This window comes from Chelonia mydas, chromosome 6 (assembly GCF_015237465.2).
Source record: "Chelonia mydas isolate rCheMyd1 chromosome 6, rCheMyd1.pri.v2, whole genome shotgun sequence".
Lineage (NCBI taxonomy): Eukaryota > Metazoa > Chordata > Testudines > Cheloniidae > Chelonia > Chelonia mydas.
This window is the reverse complement of record NC_051246.2, coordinates 42646610-42669446: the sequence shown is the minus strand read 5'-3', so window position 1 is coordinate 42669446 and position 22837 is coordinate 42646610. Positions and strand designations below refer to the sequence as shown.

The 22837-nt window shown below is 41.0% G+C and overlaps 1 protein-coding gene across 1 annotated transcript in view; it reads right to left on the bottom strand.

The window, feature by feature from the left end:
• CCDC73 (coiled-coil domain containing 73) overlaps positions 1 to 22837 on the bottom strand; it is a 154448-nt gene that overhangs the window by 67780 nt on the left and 63831 nt on the right. The window contains exons 5-7 of the mRNA XM_043548532.1: positions 14561 to 14596; positions 12546 to 12620; positions 5707 to 5745 (exon numbers count right to left, since the gene is read on the bottom strand). Of these exons, the coding sequence (XP_043404467.1) occupies positions 5707 to 5745; positions 12546 to 12620; positions 14561 to 14596 (150 nt within the window). The remainder of the gene's footprint in view (positions 1 to 5706; positions 5746 to 12545; positions 12621 to 14560; positions 14597 to 22837) is intronic.

Below are 22837 nucleotides of genomic sequence, written 5' to 3'. Positions count from 1 at the left end.
CCTGGAACCAACACACACCTACAACAATACTGAAAACATAATTTTTTCTGTGACATGGTGGCCAGAAATGAACAGTATTCTAGGTGACACATCACTCATTTATTGTAATGCAGATGTAAAACTACTTATTATCCCTTTCTTTACTTTAGATTTTAGTCTCTCTTCTGGTTTGGTTTGTTGTGGGTTTTATTTTTGTTTGTTTTGTTGTTGTTTTTTGTTAGTTTTTTTTTTAAACTATTAAATGTGCTCAATTTTCCTTTTAATTTCCTTTAAAAATACAGAGGCAAATTCATCCCTGTGTAACTCCATTAATTTACTTGGGCATACATTGCATTTGTTAAGCTACCAGGGAATAACACAGAAATCAAACAGATTGGGCCAAATTCATTCTTGTATGTAACTTCAGTGGAGCTACACAGGGATGAATTTTGCCCACCATGCTTGACTTCTGTGGTGTTCCCTTCCTGCAGGCTAACAAATTCAATATATGTCCAAGCACCAGAGGATGATAAAATTTGATGGTAATCAAAAGAAATGGCCAGCATAAGACTAGCAAAATAAGATATATATAATACAAATTTTTCATGTTGTATAAGACAATAAAATTAAACTCAATACAGCAAATTGAAAGTTGTAATGGAAGCACAGATAAAGAAACAGCAACCACTTATAAAATCACTTCCAGCTATTCAACCTATGAATTTTCATATAATTCTTCTCTCTTTTCCAATCCTTTACTTATGTCAGCACAGAAAAACCATTCAAATAACTGCATCTAGGTAATGCTAGGGATGTGAATGAAACCAACAAAAATAAGAAAAGTTAATGATGACACTTGATTATTACTTTTTCTTCTGACAGTGGTTCAGACATGTTTATTCTATTACTCTCACATGAAGTGCAAATTTTAATTCTGCTCTGGGCAGATGGTGGTAGAAGGAGCCTAGAAGTCTCTAAGGTAGGCATTCCTTGCTGATAATCCAACTATTTCCCTCTATCATGCTTTAGGTAATATGCCATCTCAGCTACACCAAGGTGGCTTGAAAGAAGTATACCACAGAGTAAGGCTTCAATGCCAGACACACTATATTGGGCCATAACTGGAACATGGCAAATCAGTCCCAGGGATGGAACCACTTGTGGCCAGTCCAGGAACACCCATAGTGTCTTTCCATGGCATCAGACAGCTCAGAAATTTCAGTAACGGTGGAGTTACCCACACCCATGAGGGACTTCCTGTCAAGGTTTAGGTTTGGTTCATTTGATTCAGTTACTTATTCAATAAACCCATGACCTGTATAACCACCAGATAATTTCCTGGTCTTTGTTTCTTTATTTGTGGCCTGGCATTAAGTAATCCATGCTTATCTTTTCGTCTTGCCTCTAGGTCTTGTGCTCTGAAGTATCCAGGCACAGCGTGATAAGCTAAGAGCCATGTCAATTTAAATTGAATTTCTTTTCTGTAATCTCTGTGTGTGTCAAAACCTTAAATAGACCTATATATAAATGTATACATTGGTATGTTCTCCTCCCGATGCAGGTAATTTCCATTACTCTTAAAGATTTGATTAATTTTCATATTAAATGAGATACAATGTAGGGCAAATTGACCCTATAGTGCAGGAACTATTTTTAAACCCCTGGCTTACTTCAGTAAAAATGCATTACAATACATGCATCATATTTAAAATGTTACAAAACCGTGTGTGTATTAAGAATCCCAATCTTTGACAATATCATACTTTGAAGAATTATGGCAAAATCTGAAGGAAATTTCTCCCAATCTTCTGTTTTTTTCCCCCCAAGATCTGCAAATTTTTTGAATTTTGTTTTTTAACTTGGCAATATTTTATCTTACTGTTTTGTCACCTTCTTTCCTCATGATAGGTCAACATGCCAGTCCCCCTATATCCTTCTCAGTGGGGAAATGGAATGTCATTGCCTTCACATATTCTGAACAGATGTTTGGTAGGAAGAACGTGCTATTTTGCTATTTCCCCATGTTCTTGCCAAGGGAGAAAGAGACTGGCCTGCTGTCCCTCAAAGTCTGGCCCAAACATGAGTTCTGGTGGAAAAGCCACACTCCTGGCTTCATTCCCAGTAAAGGTAAGCAGACTGGTTTGCCATTTCCTTAACATCCTTCCCGGCAGGGATGTAAAACAGTCTTCCACTCAGGCCCTAACATCCCTCCCCTAAAATAATTGTTGGGAACAAAATAGAGGAAATCTGGAAGGAGTCTGTAGGATAGAGAGGGTTTGATCCTAGAGCTTTCACAGAAGTCTGTTCCTATTAGAGTGGGAAGCCACGGAATCTTACTTCTTCATTCTAAAGTCTGACACTCCATGTGGAAGGATAACTACAGTGCCCTTCACCTGAAATAAAGACAAGCTGGGATGGGGAGTGGAATTGGTTGTGGGGGGTGGCCATGTTGTTTGCTGAAACAGAGTGATTTTCTTGGTGGAATTAGTCCAGAGAAATGGCTCAGGGCCAGGTAGCTTGCTGCAGGGAAGACACAAGATGAAGTGTTCACATCTGAGGGATATGCTGGGACCGGAGACACTAGTAGTCAGATATATGTATCTATATATGTATCTCAAATGTTGCTATATGCAGTGAGGCTGAAGGTGGTAATTGGGAATTGAGAGTACCAGGGAGACAGAGAAGTTATTACTGCAGGAGACTTGAGGCACGATGATGTGGAAATTATGCACAGAGAGCTATCAAAATCTGTAAATCAAAGCAGGAAAATTTGGCCCATCAAATATTTCCTACGCATTTTTTCCCCCTAAAGTCAATCTTTAAAAAAAAAAAATAATGCAGTCCAGAACAAGTTTTATTGTTTTTCAGCCACGAACAGTTGTGGATGAATTACTAAAAATGTTGAGACTGCCAAGATAAAAATCATATTCATATAAAAATTCCTTATGTGTCCCTAATATTTTAGATTATTAAGAATAAAACAGTTTATGAAATATAATTTATTTTTCGCAAATTAGAGTGTTTACTGTTTTCATAATGCTCAACTTAGAGAGAGTGAAACTAGACTGATTACTTTTCATATAATATCGCTCCTTGGTTCTCATGCATAGCATAACGTTTCAGATACTATTGGGAAAAGTTTGAGAGGGGGAAAAACCTAAAAACTTTAGCCCGATCCTCAGCTATATTTGAGGATAACACAGTGCAGGCTAGGGAGGAGGCAAAAAGATGATAAAAAGCTCACCCTGAGTCTATTCTGTGCCAATCCAGCATCAGAACACTCTAAGTTACATTAACTGCCAAGGGACTGATAATGGCTGCTAAGGATCAGCAGAGTTAAGGGGAAGACATGGCCATGACCTCTTTCCTCAATCATGCCCTCTTGGATCTATGTCAGCTACAGGGAGAAGGCATGGCACAGAAGCCACTTTCACCAAGCCTACACTATCATCCCTTATACTGTCTTGATCCTCCCACGGACTAGATATAAAGGTATAAAAACTAGGATACTACACTGGGAAATCGGGGCCTTTGTTTTCATTGAAACAGGAGGGAATGAAAAAGGATGACATTAAAATTTTCTATTAATATTTGTTTTTCTAAAATCTTTTTCAAATACAAAACCAAAAATTTTGCCCGGTTGGTTAAAAATTCTAACGTAATTTATATGACAGTCTCATAAATGGATAACAACCCACAGCAACCTTGATTCCCACAGAAAACTTGATTGCACAATGTGATTATGTATGGTGTGCACAGAATGTGTGAAGATTGCTGTTTTACAGGTTAAAAGGGTGCACAAGCCCAAGACAGCACATCCAGTCCCCAGCAGAAGCAAATGTTGCTATCCTGGCTTGCAGGTTTTCTAAGGTACAGAATGTGAATTAGGCATTGTTTCTGCTAATTTTCAATGCACTAGCCAGGGCAGAATTTGACCCTTCTTTAACAGAAATATAGAGAACGAAATAACCTGGCATATAAATTAGCATCAAATAACTAATGCCTTGGAATTTTTTTGTTTATCTATTTTCTACGTCACAATCTCAAAGTCCCTAGACTGGCCACTATCACTCACAATGGCTACAAATCTATCATCTTTATTCTCTCAGAATCTCTTTGATTTCAACAGGACTACTCAAGGAGTAAAGCTGTCAGAACTTGACCCAATCTAAAATGCATTATTGCATTGCTACACAGCTAGATAAGATAATGGAACTTCTATCTCCCTCCTTATCTGACCCCTATCAACATAGATTCTGTGCACCTATTATGAATAGAGCTAAGAGAATATGAATTACAGAAAGTAGGAACATGTCCAAAAAAGGGGTTTCTAACATGTTTTCCCACATATTTCTAGGAAATTATTAAGAGTACCTATTTATTCATCTAGGTTCTTACAGTGTATCAGCACTGTAGTGTTTGAGTGTTTCCAAGGCGTCTGAAGACAATTATTTAATGATTATGAGTTTTAAATATATATATATATACACACACACACACACACACACACACACCATAAAATACAGGGATATATAAATAAGCAACATTTCATTAAGAGGCGTATATACACCTCTAGTTTGCATACAAAAAGTGTTGTAATTTAAATATTATTCCCTTTCATGTGGAAGATGGAACATGGGAGCTCAGTAAAAGACAGTACTTGAAGGGATATAAATATAAATTCAGTAATTTTGTATATTTTAACATTTTTCAGATAACAAATACTTGTTTAACAACAAATGCAAGTTAAAAGTGAAATAAGACAAAACACACTTTATGTTGCCTTTGATCTTTAACTTGTAGCCTTATCTCCCAGGTCAAAGGACACATTATTCAATTTCATCACATTTTGTGTAAAACCACTGTAGCGTTGAAGATGACTTTCAGTACAAATGTCATGGTACTTAAAGCTAAACTGGACTCTAGTTTTTGAGCTTCTTAATTAAAATCACAGTTTATAATGGTCTGACAATATTATCTTTATTCTTTCCAGTTGAGCAGCAACAGAATTTTCACAGCTTCTATTCAATCAAGCTTAGCAATGTTTCTGCAGCTCGCTCTTTCACTTCCTAAAACACACAACAGGATTCAGAGTGACTAAACTGTCACTCTATATGAATTTATATTCAATGTCAAAGGGAGTAAGTTGCCTCTCCTTTAATTTTTGTCTCCTTGGATCAAATCTAATTAATATTAAAAAATAACTCTAAAACCCCCGCAAATGTCATATCCTTTTTGCTAACATATTAACTTTTAGACATATCATTGTCCCTGACTATCCCATCCTAATGCAGCCAACTCCAGGCCATGCCTTATAATTTTAAGGATAATGTAATATCGTTATTCTTTTTATGTTCTGTAAAAAGAATCTTCCCTGGCTCTAATAAGCAAAAGTTAACAAACCACATATCCTCTACAAACTAAGGAATATTTCAATTTTAGAAAAAATTATTCCAAATATTAAATTAAAGGTTTTTATAAACAATTCTGCAATTGTCAGAATATAGTAAGAAGAGGAGGAAAAAATTTGAAGTATTTTACATATAACAAGGTGATGTGACCTCTTTCTTTTAGTTAGGTCTAAACAAATAGTTACTTTTCATAGCTTATTTCTAAAATTCTGTCAGTATTTTCATTACAACCCTCCCAATCTGTCATCATTTTGTCACTGTAAAAATTCTTGGCCTCTTTCTTCTATAGTCACCTACAGCTTTTGCAGTTTCTTACCATTTCATTCAATTTCTTCTGTAAAGTGTATTTTGAAATCTGTGAAAATACAAAAAAGCTATACAGTTAATGTTACAGTATCATTTTTCTTTACCAATCTTTACTGAAGAATGCATACATATTAACTATTTTGTTTATATTTTCAATGTGTATAGAAGATTTTGTTCACCCCAATGAAGTAATACCTTTTTTTGATTCCATTTTTGGCTCTTTTATTGTAAGACTAAGATTATAACATACACTTATTTAAATATCTAAAGAATGCAAAAGAAATCAGTGAAATTCTAATGCAAACAAATTAATGTAAAAGAGCATAAATGTGTATTATGACATACATTTTATTTTAATAATGTTTAACATAATATAAATCAACACAATATTTTATTAGTAAATTTTTTTATATATTTACCAGAATTAAAGACCAGGTTTGGTGACCAAATGTGAAAATGTCAACTACTGGTGCCTGTGAAACTTTCTTATGGTTTGTAATTACTTTAATATAGTTGTTTTATACCACATTTTATTACAAATAAATTAGATCTCAGTCCAATTTTCAGCTAAGGCAATGGCAAAATTCCTATTGACTTCAAAAGAAGTAGGAGAAAATCTTTATGTATTACATTAAAATGAGGGGATCCAAGTTTAGGTGCTGCCCACCACACTTTATTCATAAGTCAACAGGTGGTAGGAGTGCTAAAAAGTGATATACATTTCTCCTCCACCATCCGCATAAACTTTGGAGGGAGCTATAACCAACTTTCACTAGAGGGAAGATCACCTTCATGTAGGGCCTTTGCAAGAAACAGGGGAGAAAGAAGAAGTAGAAATTGGAGTAATCTCAGAGTCCTAGAGGAATTTAGAACCTGTTCTCTACTGAGAATAAATAGATAAATAGCTATTATAAATGCCTGAAAAATAAAGACATTTTAGTACAACTCTTGCATTTCTTATTAATGAAAAATTCCCATTTGAAGTCATTAATGTAATACTTCCCACTCCAGTAATATCCACTGCAGAGTACCAGTGTCAATGAGACTCTTGAGTCAAGTAATCCCTGAGTAAGATTAGAAACATTTGATCTCTTATCTTTTATCTCATAGAACATACAAATGTTAGTGATATTTTAATACCTTTAACTATAGCATATTATACTGCCAGCACATATTATTATCATTTGCAGAAGTGATAAAATGTTTAGGTATATAGCCACTATCCTGGACCTTTGAATATATGAATGTACAATCCTAAAAATTAAATACTGTTTTTGGATATACAAAAACTTTGCAATAGTGTGCGATTTACCAACTAACTTTAGACCTTGAAGATCTTGGAGACTTTAGATCTCAAAGATTACCATCCATAAAATCAATAACTGGAACTTTAGTTGCAATTCTTGAATCTTGTACACTTGTACATGTAATCCTTCAACATTGGTAAGCATAAACAGAGGCATTCACTAGTGTTTCTGTTGTTAAGAGACTGACATTGTTTCAATTTTTAATTCATATTATGAGAGATTTATCACTTGAATATAAAAACTTGCTTTGCACTAAAATTTTGCATTCAAGTTTCAGTTCAGCTGGTAGTGTTCTATAGTGCCTTGTCTATCTAGCTAACGTATTAATAAGACACCTATCACTTTGGTATTGATGAACCCAGACCAGCATGTGAAAGATCAGTGTTAAATTTCCAATATCTCATCTGGTAATGTTGCAAAGGAAATGAGTTCAGCCCGTTGGGAAAGAAGTACCTAATTTCATTCAACAACAATCCTCATAGCCAATTAAGATTGCCATCATGGGCACAATTATTGTGGCTGGCCACAACATGCAGTCTCAAGTGATGGTTGCAAATAAGAGGTGACCCTCAAATACAATCAGGGATACAGAGAAGACTAAAGAAAAAATATAATAACCAAGAGTCTTGTTTATGTAGACCTTCTGGAAAAAACACATTTTTGCACAAGGAAGCCTAGAGAACAATGAATCAATTTAAGGTGGAATTCTGACAATTTAAGAAAGTGATTTAAAAACTAAGAGTGAAAAATTATAATCTTGAGCAGAAATTTTACTTTAAAGAAAAGAATGCAGACCTATAGTATTTAAGAATTCATACTGAGGATCCCACAGCTGACTTTGGAAACTCCTTCTCCATTCTTTCCCTTTTTCCTCTTGCTTTGTCTCTTTACTCTATCTTTCCCTAATTCTCTGGTTTATCCACTCTGTTCCTTCCTCCCCCCCCCGACCCCAGCTCTCTCCTTTGTTCTCCATCATCCTCCCACACTGCATTCTATCTTCCTGTCTTTCCCCTCTCTTTCTTTAATTCTTGAATCTGCCTGGGGGCAGCTGAGGCTGCTCTAACTCATGTCAGGGGCTGAAATGGGTCCCGGGTCAGGGCAACAAAAAGGTGGCTTACAGACACAGTTGTGACTTCCTGTTCCCTTAAGCCCTGCACACTGCAGAACATGCCAAATACAGAGATTGAGCCCTACATGCACTGTTATATATAGGTATAATAGGCTGGGTTAAGGAGGTTCAACCTCAACTCTGAATATACTTGCGTTGATAAATTTAAATCAAATTCTTAACATCCTATGAAATATTTTTTATTTCAGTTTATCTTACTTAAGGAAAGCCACGAGAACCATTATTACACTTGCTGTCCATGTATCATGGTCAGCAGACCATGAGCTACACTATACACCACCTGTTCTATGTCATGGTTTGAACAAGACAAACAAATCCTTAGAAGGCTAGCCATGTGGAGGAATTTCTTTTACTTTTAAAATATTTTCAACATTAACCAGATGATTAAATGTGTAGAGTATGACACCCAAAGATACCACTCTATGCAGTAAAGTTAAGAAGAACAGCATATCAATAACACAATAATACAATATCAATAACCTTAGATCCAATTACGCATTGCTAGAAAAGAAATTCTAACAAACAATTTAAAGTTCTTGAAAAACAGTAATAAATTATTAATGTTTCATATATGACCTTTATGATAAGTAACAGTACTAAGTTATTAAATGTTTCATATATGACCTTTATGATAATACAAGAAATGCTACTTAAACATGAGGATGAACCATGAAAACACCTACAGCAATTATAAATTACTGTTTTCCCAATTATGGCAACTAAAAAAAAAATCTGTCTACATCATTTAGATCAGTGGTTCTCAACCTTATTTGATCAGGCGCTCCTTCTTTGTGTCTATAGTAGTCGTTTATGCTCTCCCTCAAACTACATATACGACCACCCAGCTCTGAAGGCAGAGTAGAGAGCAGTGGCTGCTGGCTGGCTAGACATCCAGCTCTGAAGGCAGCACTGCGCCAGCAACAGCACAGAAGTAAGGGTGCCCCATTGCCACTCTTACCTCTGCGCTGCTGCTGATACCCCAGGGCTGACAGCCAGAGCCCCACCACCTCCAGGTGAAGGATCATGGGGAGAATGAAAGCCTGAGCCTAGGCTGCCTCATGGTCTAGGGAATGGAGCTACCTGGGGCTGACAGCCAGAGCTCTTTAACAGCAAAGCACAGAGCTGGCACCTCCTTTGACACATTCCCACACCTCCCTTGGGAGGGCTGGCCCCATAGTTTGAAAATTGGTGATTTACAGTAATTCTTCCTTCATCACATGCTTAAATGCGCTGCTGAATCAGGGCCAGATAGAGGGGGAACAAGAACAAATATCAACTCAAACTAGAATTTTAGACTTTTCCTCCCTTCTTTAAGAGTTTATTGATAAGAATTTAATTATTTTTTTTTCCTCCAAAAGGACAGTATGCAATGACACAGAATAAAGAGAAAGTATTTGGAATCTGATTTGGAGTTTCATTCAGATCCAGAGATTTGACCACATTTTAGCTAATTGATTTAAGTTAAATAGAAATAATATAAACAACTTTTGAGGGTAAATCACATCAACTGAAAGAATCCAGGCATCCATTCTCCAGTAACACTATAAATACTTGCAAATTTGAGACTCTTTTAGAAAAAGGAAAACTTAAAACTAAGGCTATGTCTACACTAGCACTTTCGTTGGTAAAACTTTTGCCAGTCAGTAGTGTGACAAACAACCCCTTGACCAACGTAAGTTTTACCAACAAAAGCACCGGTGTGGACAGCATTATGTCAGTGGGAGACACTCTCCCACCGACACAGGTACCGCCGGGGGTGGTTTAATTATGCTGACAGGAAAGCTCTCTCCCGTCGGCCTAGGACAGCTACATGGGACATATTACAGCGGCGCAGCTGCAGCACTACGGCTGTGCTGCTGTAAGGTCTGTAGTGTAGACATAGCCAAAGCCATAGTAGCTAGCCAAGAAATCTGTGTGCCCAACCTTCAGTGCCATAATTCCATATATAAAAATAGCATGAGATGTTGTACTTATGATAAAGTTGAGCCATAATACCAAGAATCTGGGTGTCTATCCATAAATAATACCATTTACCCATGCCAGCACTAGTCGGAATGTGTTTAACTACTTACATGATGGGATGTTCCTTGTGCATATATGGCAGCAGGGATCTACCCAAAATCACTGTCCAGAGGAATGTCAGCAGTGTTCAAAGCTATGATGATGGCATATGAGTGCCAGTGTCACCATCTCAAGATTCATTGGCCAATATTAGTTCATGCCAACACCAGTGAAATGATTGCCCTTCCTAAGACCTTCCGATTTAGAAGACGCGTGACCAAATGAAGTTTATGTCATCTCTTCAATTTTAAAAAAATATATCTGAAGTTAAATTTATTATGCTGACTTATTAGTAACGGAAAGAGATTTTCAAAAGTGATTTTGAAAGAGAAACGAGAAGCAGCACTACCATCAATCTTTCAAAAATGTTATAATAAATTCATAGCTTCATTCATAGGTTGCAAGGCCAGAAGGGACTATTGTGATAATCTAGTCTGAACTCCTGTACAACACAAGCCATAGAACTTTCCCAAAATAATTCCGAGAGCAGATCTTTTAGAAAAACATCCAATTGATTTAAAATTAGTCCGTGATGGAGAATCCACCATGGCTCTCGGTAAGTTGTTCCAATGGTTAATTATTCTTCATGTTAAAAATGTATGCCTTATTTCCAGCCTGAATTTGCCTAGCTTCAACTTCCAACCATTGCATCATGTTATACCTTTCTTTGCTAGATTGAAGAGTCCATTATTAAATATTTGTTCCTTATGTAGGTACTTATAAACTGTCATCAAGTCACCCCTTAACCTTCTCTTTGTTAAAATAAATAGATTGAGTTCTCTCAGTCTATCACTGTAAGGAATGTTTTCTAATCCTTTAGTTATTTTCATGACTCTTCTCTGAACCCTCTCCAATTAATAAAAATGTTAAATAGCATAGGGCCAAGGACTGATCCCTGCAAGACCCCACTAGAAAGACACCCTTTTGATGATGATTCACCGTTTACAATTACATTTTGAGAGCTATCAGTTAGCCAGCTTTTAATCCATTTAATGTATACCATGTTAATTTTATATCATTCTAACTTTTTAATCAAAATGCCATGCAGTACCAGGTGAAATGCCTTACAGAAGTCTAAGTATCAATACTATTACTTTTATCAGCCAAATTTGTAATCTCATAAAAAAAGATATCAAATTAATTTGACAGGCTTTATTTTCCATAAACCCATGTTGATTGACATTAATTATATTACCCTCCTTTAATTCTTTATTAATTGAGTCCCGGAAAAAGTGAGAGCAAGAGCCTGATGCTAGCAGTACTGGAGTTCAAGTCATATTGCAGCTGACTTGTAACAATCACTTTCAGAAATGTCAAAATCCCAGGCTTCGCAGAAGGTATTCTAGCACAATTAGCAAGACAAATGTCACCAGTCTTATTGAAAATTCTCCTTCCAGTTAATCTGAAATTGCAAAGTGAGCATCTGAAGTATAACTACCTTCTTGCCCAGAGCAGAATAAATGACTAGCCTACTCAGCCAAAAGTAGGAAAATAATTAGGAGCTGACAAAACTTGAAATTTGGCAACACATTCCACTGTCAGAAATTCTCTCCTTCCTTAAACTAAACATTCCCTACTCCTACTCTCTAAGTCAACCAATCTCAGAACGCATGTCATTTTCTTTGTCTTTAAGAACAAGGCTATCATGGGCTGCCTTCCAATATAAATATTTTTTTAAAAGCCTTGTCTACACTGGAGATTGCCCTCATGCCAGCCACCACCGTGCAATGCCCCATGAAGACAAAATAAAATGCTATAACTCACAGCTTGAAACGTGTAGCTTGATCTGATTTCAAACAGTGCAAATCAGTGACTTTGTCAGGCAGGGGTCAGAGTTTGAGTGAGACATGTTTGTTAGTTGTGGACTACGTGGAGAAGATGGTAAACTTGTGGCAAATCCAGGTGAAGGGCAAAAGTAGCAGTATGATCTTGAGGACCATTGTGGGCAGCTGTTTAGGAGTCCCTTGCCAAGGCTTCCAGAGAGTGGGGGAAAAAAACCCTTCACTTCTCTGTAGCCAGAGGAGAAGACTTCAAAGAAAGAAGACGGCTGTGTCCCAGAGAGAGCAAAGGACAGTATTTTATACTTCATTAGGACTTTTTATTTCCCCAGAAGTCCTCCTAGAAGGGAAGCACTAAATTAAAAAACCCTGAGAAATAAAGAAAGACTGTGGACAGGCGAGGGAAACTCAGGCAGCAGCTGACCTGGCTGCTCGGAGGTCAGGTGCACCTGTACAGTAAAAAAAGAAAGTAAGAGCTCCTAGAAGACCCCCTTTAAAAACAAAGAATAAAGAAAAGCTTTCCACTTAACAAAGAGCTATATGAGTACTGCATTTAACAATAAAGTTAATTTACCTGTGATGTTTTTAATGTTTTCTTCAGACCATCAATTTCTTTTTCTTTTGTTTCTATAGCAAGCTGATATTTGCCCTTTAAATCAGAAGTCATACTTTAGCATTTGGAAAAATCAAACACATTATGACAAAAACTTGTCAACCACAAGTGTAAAGAATATAAAGCACTACTCTACTGTGATAGATTCTTGACCATGTAGAACAATCTGCATGCAGAACAATCATATAGCATTTAGCTAAGTCAATATCTGGAGTATTTAGAAATCTGCTAAAAAGAGATTAAAACAGAGAGCACAATGGTGATTTTTCCCTGCTTACAAGTAGTCCGGGAACTTTGGACTCCAAGTGGATTATTTCCTTTATGGCAGAGAAATGTGAGGCATAAACGCAGGATCAACGAATTATCTCAGTTTTGAACCAAGATATTAAATACCAAAACAGCACAATGTAGAGCCATTTACCTATACATTGGACGAAGGTCTTCTCAGAAACAACTTTTTCTGTTTTCTCAATCAGCAAATATATTGTGTCAGATTCTGATCTCAATTACCCTGTGAAACGCTAAAACACTTCAGTGGAGTTGCTCCAGATTTGAGTGCAGAATCAAGCCAAAAGATGTTGGCCCAGATCAAAGGTATTTAGACTCCCAGCTTCCATTGAAATCAATCGTAATTAAGGGGCCAAATACCTTTGAGGATCTGGGCCTTTGTCCCTGGAACAACATGTTCAACTCTAGTCTGTTCTTTCTTTCAGTTTCCAGAATGCTATTGGTTAAATTATGTGCTGAATTATATCTCATGCAATCTCCCAAAATCACCTGTATGAGTAAAATTACTTCAATGGAATGCATACAATATTAGTGCAGAATTTGTCCTTTGTGTTAAGAGAGGATGGGTCAATTTATTCATGCAATTACATTAGTACAAATCAAAGTGATTACTGATTTTGTTGGTGTTGAAAATGGTATAAATCAGTGCAAAATTTGACTCTTCACCAACAGCTGTCAAAGAAAATTGGAAAACACCAACCAAGATGATGCCTAGAAGTGTGTGGAGATGCTGTACAACCTAAAAAGAGCTCTTCTCTCCCTCAAGTGAATACTGTTAACCATTAGGTTTGAAGGCACTCATTGCTTTACACTCAACATTTAGGTAAACTGGTGCAAGTTTATGTACAGACACTCTTGTTTCAGTTAAAGAATTTGTTATGATTTTGCTTAATCCTGTAAAAAAGGATGAAGCTAAACTGAAATAAAAATGTCTACACACAAATTTGTACTGGTTTAACTATCTTGTTTTTAAAACATACTATTAGTTAAACCAGTACAAATTTGTGTGTAGATAAGTTCTGAGGGCCTGTTTACATAAGAAAGTTACTCCAGTTTAACTTAAATTGGTGTAAAAACCAATTTAAACAGACACTTATTTCAGTTTAAGAGTGTCAACTATATACTGTAAACTATACACTGTATAGGGATCAACTATAAACAGTGTAAACTATATACTGTATAGGGATCATTATTGATCATTAAAATTCAGCCACCTCTGGGGTCAAATTCAGCAACCATTTAAAAGAGTGCACATTAACAGTTATTTAAGATCAGAGATGAAAAATACTTTATCCAGTTGAAACAAGAGGATTTTAGGCAATTACAATTACTTAAATCAAAATTTAACCAGGTCAACCTTATGAAAACCGTCAGCATTTTTCATTCTATGCTTAATTTAATACTTATTTTGTGCAGTTAAACTAGTATACTTATATGCACTATGCAATATTAATATTTTCTTACTGTATGTTAGTACAGCACCTAGCACATTGGGACCCTAATCTCAGATGGGCCCTCTAGGCACTACTGCTATAAAAATAATAATAGTTTATTATTATTACTACATGAACTTTTATAGTTTATACTCAAAACACATGTAATGTACATTTTAAATTTTTATAACACACCTGTCACATATTTTTCCATTGAACAATAAATTATAGTAATAATGCAATTACACACAGTACCTTTTCTTCTTCCATGGTAAATGTCCTTGCTTGTAACTTCATTGCCAATAGTGGATAAAATTAAAAATGGTATGTTAAAACAACATATACTATATTTTAGCCTCCGTAGGATTAATTTTATTCCTACACTTTGACAATAGAACATAGTAAGATTGATTTTATTATTAGAGCAGTAGGATTAATTTTATTCATATCCTCTGACAACAGAATATAGTTAATAGTACACAAAACAATGTAAATGCTTTACTTTTATCACAGTTCTACAACAGCAGCAAATGTATGAACTAAACCCAACTTTTCCACATCAAGCTGGAAAGGAAAATTTTCTTCACCTGCTAATTTATTTTCTCTGAGCTAGCATGTTGGTTAACCCAATACTAGTAGATCGAATCCTTCAGAACCATGTGGAGGGGCATTCTCAAGCCCCATGATACTTATTCCAGACATTTTTTCAGTCCTTGTAGATGATCCACAATAGATAATCAACAAAAAATAACACAACTTTGATGAAAAAGCAAATTGCAGGTACAAAAAGAAACTGTTATTTCCTGTAACTGTGGTTCTTTGAGATGTGATGCAGATATACACACACCTAGTGCACTGGAGCCAGAGAATTTTGTGTAGGAGTATCTGTAGGTGGAGCGGTGCTCATGCCTCGTAGCTGTAGCCCCTCCCTGGCTAGATGAGGTAGAGCCGCCATGACCCCCCTCAGTTCCTACACACCATATGTCAAAAGTATCGACTCTGATGCAGAGGGGATGGAGAGTGGGTTGCGGAATACATGTTTGTATCACAGCTCAAAAAGGAGGTTACTTACTGTAACTGGAGGCAGCATGTGTCCCTGTGGAGAGAACTGTAAGATCCCCAGCAGGGGGAAGTTTGATATCTTATAGCATTCAAGTATTTGAACAGTACGCAGCCCGAGATCCACTTAGAGATCCTTTGTGAGGATATGGCGTGGCCCTTTGATCTCTCCACCATGGCAACAAAAAGAGTCTCAGGCCTGGTCTACACTACGGGGTTAAGTCAAATTTAGCTGCGTTAGGTCGATTTAAAAATTACTGCATCCACACAACCAACCCCATTCCATCGACCTAAAGGACTCTTAAAATCGACTTCTGTACTCCTCCCTGACAAGGGGAGTAGCGCTAAAATTGACCTTGCTGGGTCGATTTGGGGTAGTGTGGACGCAAATTGATGGTATTGGCCTCCAGGAGCTATCCCAGAGTGCTCCACTGTGACCGCTCTGGACAGCACTTTGAACTCCAATGCACTAGCAGGTACACAGGAAAAACCCCAGAAAATTTTGAATTTCATTTCCTGTTTGGTCAGCGTGGCGAACTCAGCAGCACAGATGACCATGCAGTCCCCCCAGAATCGTAGAGCATAGAATGTTTCTATGCTCCCCCTATCATCTCTGTCCCTGAGGTTATCGTAGATTAGAAGATGAAAAAAACGCACTCGCAATGACATGTTTTCCAAGCTCATGCAGTCCTCCCGCACTGATAGGGCACAGCTTAATGCATGGAGGCATTCAGTGGCAGAGGCCAGGAAAGAATTAAGTGAGCATGAAGAGTGGAGGCAGGACGCAATGCTGAGGCTAATGGGGGAGTAAACGTACATGATGAAGCGTCTGTTGGAGCTACAGGAAAGCCAACAAGAGCACAGACCCCCGCTGCATCCACTGTATAACCGCCTACCCTCCTCCCCATGTTCCCTAGCCTCCTCACCCAGAAGCCCAAGAACGCGGAGAGGAGGCTCTGGGCACCCAGCCACTCCACTCCAGAGGATGGCCCAAGGAACAGAAGGCTGTCATTCAAACAGTGATTTTTAGTGTGGCTACAATAAGCAATATGGCCTTGTCCTTCCCTCCTCCCCCACCCCACCCGGGCTACCTTGTCCATTATCTCATTTTTTTTTAATTAATAAAGAAAGAATGCATGGTTTCAAAACAATAGTTACTTTATTTCAAAGGGGGGAGGGTGGTTGGCTTACAGGGAATTAAAATCAACAAAGTGGGTGGGTTTGCATCAAGGAGAAACACACACAACTGCCACACCGAAGCCTGGCCAGTCATGAAACTGGTTTTCAAAGCCTCTCTGATGTGCAGCGTGTGTTGCTGGGCTCTTCTTATCACCCTGGTGTCTGGCTGCTCAAAATCGGATGCCAGGCGATTTGCCTCAACCTCCCACCCCACCATAAACGTCTTTCCCTTACTCTCACAGATATTATAGAGCACACAGCAAGCAGCAATAACAATGGGAATGTTGGCTGCGCTGAGGTCTGACCTAGTCAGCAAACAGCGCCAGCGAGCTTTTAAAGGTCCAAAGGCACATTCTACCATCATTCTGCACTTGCTCAGCCTACAGTTAAACTGCTCCTTACTACTATCCAGGCTTCATGAGCCATGGGAGCAAGAGGTAGTCTGGGGTAGGTGCGACCGCGCAGTGGTGCCAGCTGGGAGAGCAGCCTGAAGCAGAAGCCTCCAGCTTGCCTGATATGCCAGGCAGGACTGAATCTTCATGAGACGAAACTTAAAGAAGAGAATGACCTGGCTCCCATTCGGTGCTCTAAGAGGAGGATAGCCATGTCTGTCCAGGCACCCTGATCGACCTCACCGAGGTCTGCCAGGAGCACCCAGGAGATGTACGACAGCTAAGAGTCCTACTGTACCATCTGCCGCAAAGACAAGGAGCTGCTGCTGTGTAGCAATGCAGTACTGTGTCTGCCAGCAGCACCCAGGAGACGTACGGTGATGGTGAGCTGAGCGGGCTCCGTGATATGGCGTCTGCATGGGTAACCCAGGAAAAAAGGCGTGAAACGATTGTCTGCCATTGCTTTCATGGAGGGAGGAAGGAGGGAGAGATGGGGGCCTGACGACATGTACCCAAAACCACCCGTGACAATGTTTTTGCCCCATCAGGCACAGGGAGCTTAACCCAGAATTCCAATGGACAGCAGAGACTGCAGGAACTGTGGGATAGCTACCCACAGTGCACCGCTCTGTAAGTCGATGCTAGCCACGGTCGTGAGGATGCACTCCACTGGCTTAATGAGCTTAGTGTGGACATATGTAATCGACTGTATAAAATCGGTTTCTAAAAATCGACTTCTATAAAATCAACTTAATTTTGTAGTGTTGACATACCCTCAGAAAGTTTCTAAAGGGCCTAGCTCTTTGTAGGTAGAATGCTAGGGCATGTCTGACATCCAGAAGAGGCATGTGGTTTTGGAAAGAATACAGGTAAGTGGATTGATTGACTGAGATGGAATTCAAACACAACCCTGGGGAGGAATTTGCAGTGCAACCACTGTGAAATCTTCTCCTTGTGGGAAACCATGTAGGGAGGGTCTGCTGTCATAGTCGTTAGCTGACTAGCCCACCTGGCCAAAGTGATGGCTAGTAGGAATGCAACTTTCATGAAAGGTGGGTCATGGTACTGGTTGCCATAGGTTCGAACGGTGGTTCTGTGAGAGCTGAGAGGACGAGGTTAAGATCCCACTGGGGCCTGGGTTTGACAACAGGTGGGAAGGTTCTGACCAAGGCTTTCATAAAATATACTGCCTTTGGGTGCATGAAGATAGAGCATCCCTCCACTATGGGAAGGAAGGTACTAAATGTCACTAGGTGCACAAAGAGGGAGCTGAGGGCTAAGCCCAATGTTTTCAGGGTGAAGAAATACTCAAGGACAACCAGGATGGTCACCATGTCAAGAGAATGGTGATGACAGTGCACCCACTTCAAGAAGAGGTGCCACTTTGTCTGGTAGCACATTCTGTTGAACTCTTTCCTACTCTGATTAAGGATCCATTGGACTGAGGCTGAACATGCACATTCTATGTTAGACACTGTCATGGGGTTCACTCCCCACTAGTGGCGTCTCCTGCTGTCTGTCCTGGAAATTTATCTCTGCACTCCCCCTTCGGTGGTGTCTTCACCCGTGCTGTCATGCCCTGCTGGCTCTCTCACTCCACGGACTGCAGTCTCCTCTTTGTGGCTTGGCCCTCCGGCCCGGTCATTAAGGTTCTCCCCTTCTGGGGAATTCAAAAGTCCTTCCAGACCCACTGTCTGGCTGGCAACTCCAACGCCCTTGCCACTTCTCAGTGGCTAGTAGGGGAACCCAGGCCTGCCCACTGCACTTGGTTCCAGCCAAGGACCCTATAACAAGCAGCCAAGGTCTCTGCATGGTCCCACCCCTTGCTGCTGTTTCCCTGGCTTTCTTCCTACTTATCTAGCTTCCCCTCTCTCTAGGTTTGCCAGCCTCCCAACTCCCTCCACTCAAGGAGTGGCTGCAGCCTACTAACCTGAAACCCGGCATCTGTAGCCAGCTTCCGGCTTTATAGGCTCCATCTGTTCCTGCAAAAGTGAGCCTGTGTGCAATCAGTTAGTTTCCTGCTGCCTGGCTCCTCCAGGTGCAGCCTGGGGAATTAATTGGCCAGCCAGTCCATCTTAACCCCTTCCAATTCTGTGTTGGGTGGACACCCCATCACAGATGCCCATCCAAACCCCAGGCCATAAGGTGAAGAGAGACTGAGTTGGGATGCCTGAGCCTCCCTTGGTCCTGTTTGAGAAGATCCAGGAATGACTGGAGCCTGACCAGTGGAGTGCTTCAGGTGGTCTGTGAACCAGAACTCCCAGGGCCAGTAGAGTACTATGAGACTGATGATGGTCTGTCCTGGAGAACTTTCCGGAGAACTTGAGGCAGAAGGGGAATTGGAAGAAAGGTATATTGAAGGTCACCCATTCAGGGGAGCAGGAGAACATCACCCTGGGAGTATCTGCCTACAGCCTTCCTCAAGCAGCAGATGGGAAGCTTTTGATCAATTTGTGATGCAAAGAGGTCTCATCAGGGAGTAGCACACCATGCAAAGAGATCAGTCAGGACTGTGTTGTGTAGTTTCCATTTGTGGTCTATGCAGAGAGTCCTGCTCAGTATGTCAGCCAGGGAATTCTAAGAACTTGGGAGGTACACACCCTGTATGGTCACCTGGTTTCTGACACACCAAGTCCTCTACCTCGGAGTAGAGAGGACAAGATCTCATCCTTTCCTGCTTGTTGACATAGACCACCATGGTAATGTTGTCAAATAGGATCTTCACATGGAGGAAGTATATGAGGGAAAGGAAGGCTTTGCAGGCAAGATGGATTACCCGGAGTCTCATGATGTTTATGTGTAGCCTGGCTTCCTGTGATGTCCATGAACCTTGCACTGTGTGGTGATCAAGGTGGACACCCCATTCTGCAAGGGAAGCATCTATCACAATAATGGCCCTTGGTATAGGAGGGCTGAAAGGGGTCCGGGTCATGACCTTGGATGGATCAGACCACCAAATAAGAGAGGCCAGAACGTCCAAAGGAACAGTGACCCTGGCATCAATGAGGTCCCTGATTGGCTTGTAGGTAGAGCGAAGCTAGGCCTGTAGGCACCGCAGGTGAAGTCTCACAAGGGGCATCATGTACGTGTAGGCAGCCATGTGTCCCAAAAGAGAGAGGCACTGGCGTGCTCTGGTGCAGGGCTTGTGGTGAATGCAGGCAACCAGGGTGCTCATTTTGGAGAACCAGTCCACCAGAAGGAAGGCTCACACAGAGAGCCCCTCTAAAGTTTATTGTCTGTGTAGGTGACAAAACAGACTTGTGTTCATTCACGCAGACCCTTAAGGAGGTGTCAAAGAGACTAAATCATGTAGACAACTTCTTGCCACGACTGTCCCACTAAGAAGCCAGTCATCCAGGTACAGGAATACCGTACAAGTCCCTGGCATCTCATTTGGGCCGCTATGACTACAAACACCTTAGTAAAGACCATTGGTGCTGTTGCTAGGCTGAAGGGAAGGATGTGAAACTGATAATGTTGCTGCTCCACCTTGAATCTCAGGAACTTCCTGTGAGATGACTGGATGTCCACATGGAAGTATGCATCTTTCTTTGCAAGAGCAATGAACCATGATTCCTCCTAGAGGGAGGGAATTATCGATATCAGTGTGACTATCCAGAATTTCAGCTTTCTGATTAATATATTTAGCTGACAAAAATCCAGGATGAGCCTCTACCCTCCGCCTTTTTGGGGATGAGGAAATATGGTGAGTAGAACCCTCTCCCCTGGTATTGAGGCAGGACGACCTCTATCGCACCCTTGAGAAGCGGGGAGTCTGAAGAATCAATTGGTGAGAGGGATCCCCAAAGGGAGTCAGGTGGGAGAGTGATGAGGCTGGAACGAAAGAAATTCTGTGGAGTATCTGTGATGGATAATGTCCAGTACCCAACTGTTCACGGGGATCTTGCCTCAACTGTGGGCAAGATGGCCACCCAAGATGACGGGGGGTGAGGTAGGTGGCATCAAAGGTGGTTCACAGGTCTCAACCCATATCAAAAATGATTCTTGGACTGCAGCTGGGAGAGAATTGAGGAGGTGCCAATGGCCAGGGCTGGGAAGTGGGCTCTCTGGGACCTCTGTTGTCTGGGGGAGGTGGCTGTTGATAGTAGGATGGGTAGGCATTAGGCGGCTGTGGTCTGAAGGGCTGCCTCTGGTGCTTTTTCCTGTGGGGCAGCGTGTAGATTCCCAGGAACCGCAGAGTGGAGCATGAGTGCTTCAAGGAATGCTGAGACTCATCCATCTTGTCATTAAAAAGATTGGCTTCGTCGAAAGGGAGGTCCTCAATGATGTTCTGAACCTCTCTCAGGAAACCCAAAGACTGGAGCCAAGAGTCTCTGCGCATAACCTGTCTGGGGTGCCCAGCAACAGGATGCAGTGTCAGCTGCACCACTGCAGCCTGGAGGGCCACCTTTGCTATCAGTTTCCTCCCATCTATCAAGGCCTGGAACTGGGCCTGGTCATCTTCAGGGAGCTTGTCCTTAAGCTCTTCCAGCCTGCTGTAGATACTGAAATCATACTTAGCAAACAGCACCTGGTAGTTGGCTACGCAAAACTGCAGACCGCTGAGGAAAAGATCTTCCTGCCTAGGAGGTCCAACCTTTTTGACCCCTTGTCTGGTGGGCTGGACTTCTGTGGGGGTTTTGAGCCTGCTCCACAGCTGTTGTTGAACCCACTCCACAGTGAATTAGAGGCCAGGTGCATAAAAAGGAAATTGGTCCCTTTGCGTGGCATGAAATAGCATCTCTTGGCTTTTTCGTGGGAGGAGGAGACATGATACAAGCATGTGCCAAACCATCCTGGCCGGTGCCAGTATGGTCTTCTTTATGGGTAGAGGCACCCTGGTTGGTCCCTGTGGTTGAAGAACATTCAGGAGACAATGTTGGGGATCCTGGACTTCCCCAGCAGAATTTGTAGATCATTAGCCCCACTCTGTAGCAGTTCTTGGTATGGACAGGAGTCATCCATTAGAGAGCGTGGCAAAAGGATGACTGCCTCATCCAGCGATGAGAAGGCTCCAATGAGAACTGGCAGTACCGATTCCATGTCTTCCTCCTCGTATACCAATGAAACCAGCTGGTAAGTGTGGGGGGGAACAATATGACCCCCTGAGATGTTGCCAGATGTCTGTAATACGGGTCCCAGAGGCTCCAGTAGGGCCAGAAGGAGGGGGTCCACGGGTCTCAGCAAACTCCACTTAAAGTGATACTAAGCTTCCTAGTGGCGGAGGGGCAGGCAGAGAAAGAGTCATAGCCAGGTGGATACGGTTGTCTTGACTGTCCATCCGGGTTCGTGCACTGTGGCGGAGACATTGGCAGGGCTATGTCCTGGGATTCCTCTAAGACAGACAACAATTCCATTGGAAACAGCAAGACCATTGGTACCGGGGGGTCCCGATCTGATGGATGGGGAAGGGGCGTCTCCTGCAACAGTTCATCCTCAGGCGCAGGAATGTCCCAGAGAATGGACAGGCCGGACAGGAGTGGAGACAGTCTGCGCATTGATGAGGTGGCACCGATGGAACATCCAGGGCGACATTCGGAGTTGGGTGCTTCATGTGTCCCACCACCATGGTCACCGATGGTACCAAAGGATCCTGCTTCTTCTTTACTTTACCCTTGGGAGCCAGTTCTGCAGGATCAGCCCACGATGTCTCACCCGACCTGGCACAGCTTGGAGAGGAAATGTGCCTCTTATGCGCAATCTGCTGCAGGGATCTGTTCTTATGACCAAAAGAGTGTTTCTTATTCTTGTGGGGGGGCCTGTCCTAGGGCTTTTGCTGCCGACGACTATGCATCATGGCTTGTGGTCAGAGGGGCACTACTGGTTGGTGGAGGCCACTGTATGGGGGTGTCTCCCTGGCCAGGATCAGAGTGAGTCTGGGGCCTCAAATCTTCTTTGATCA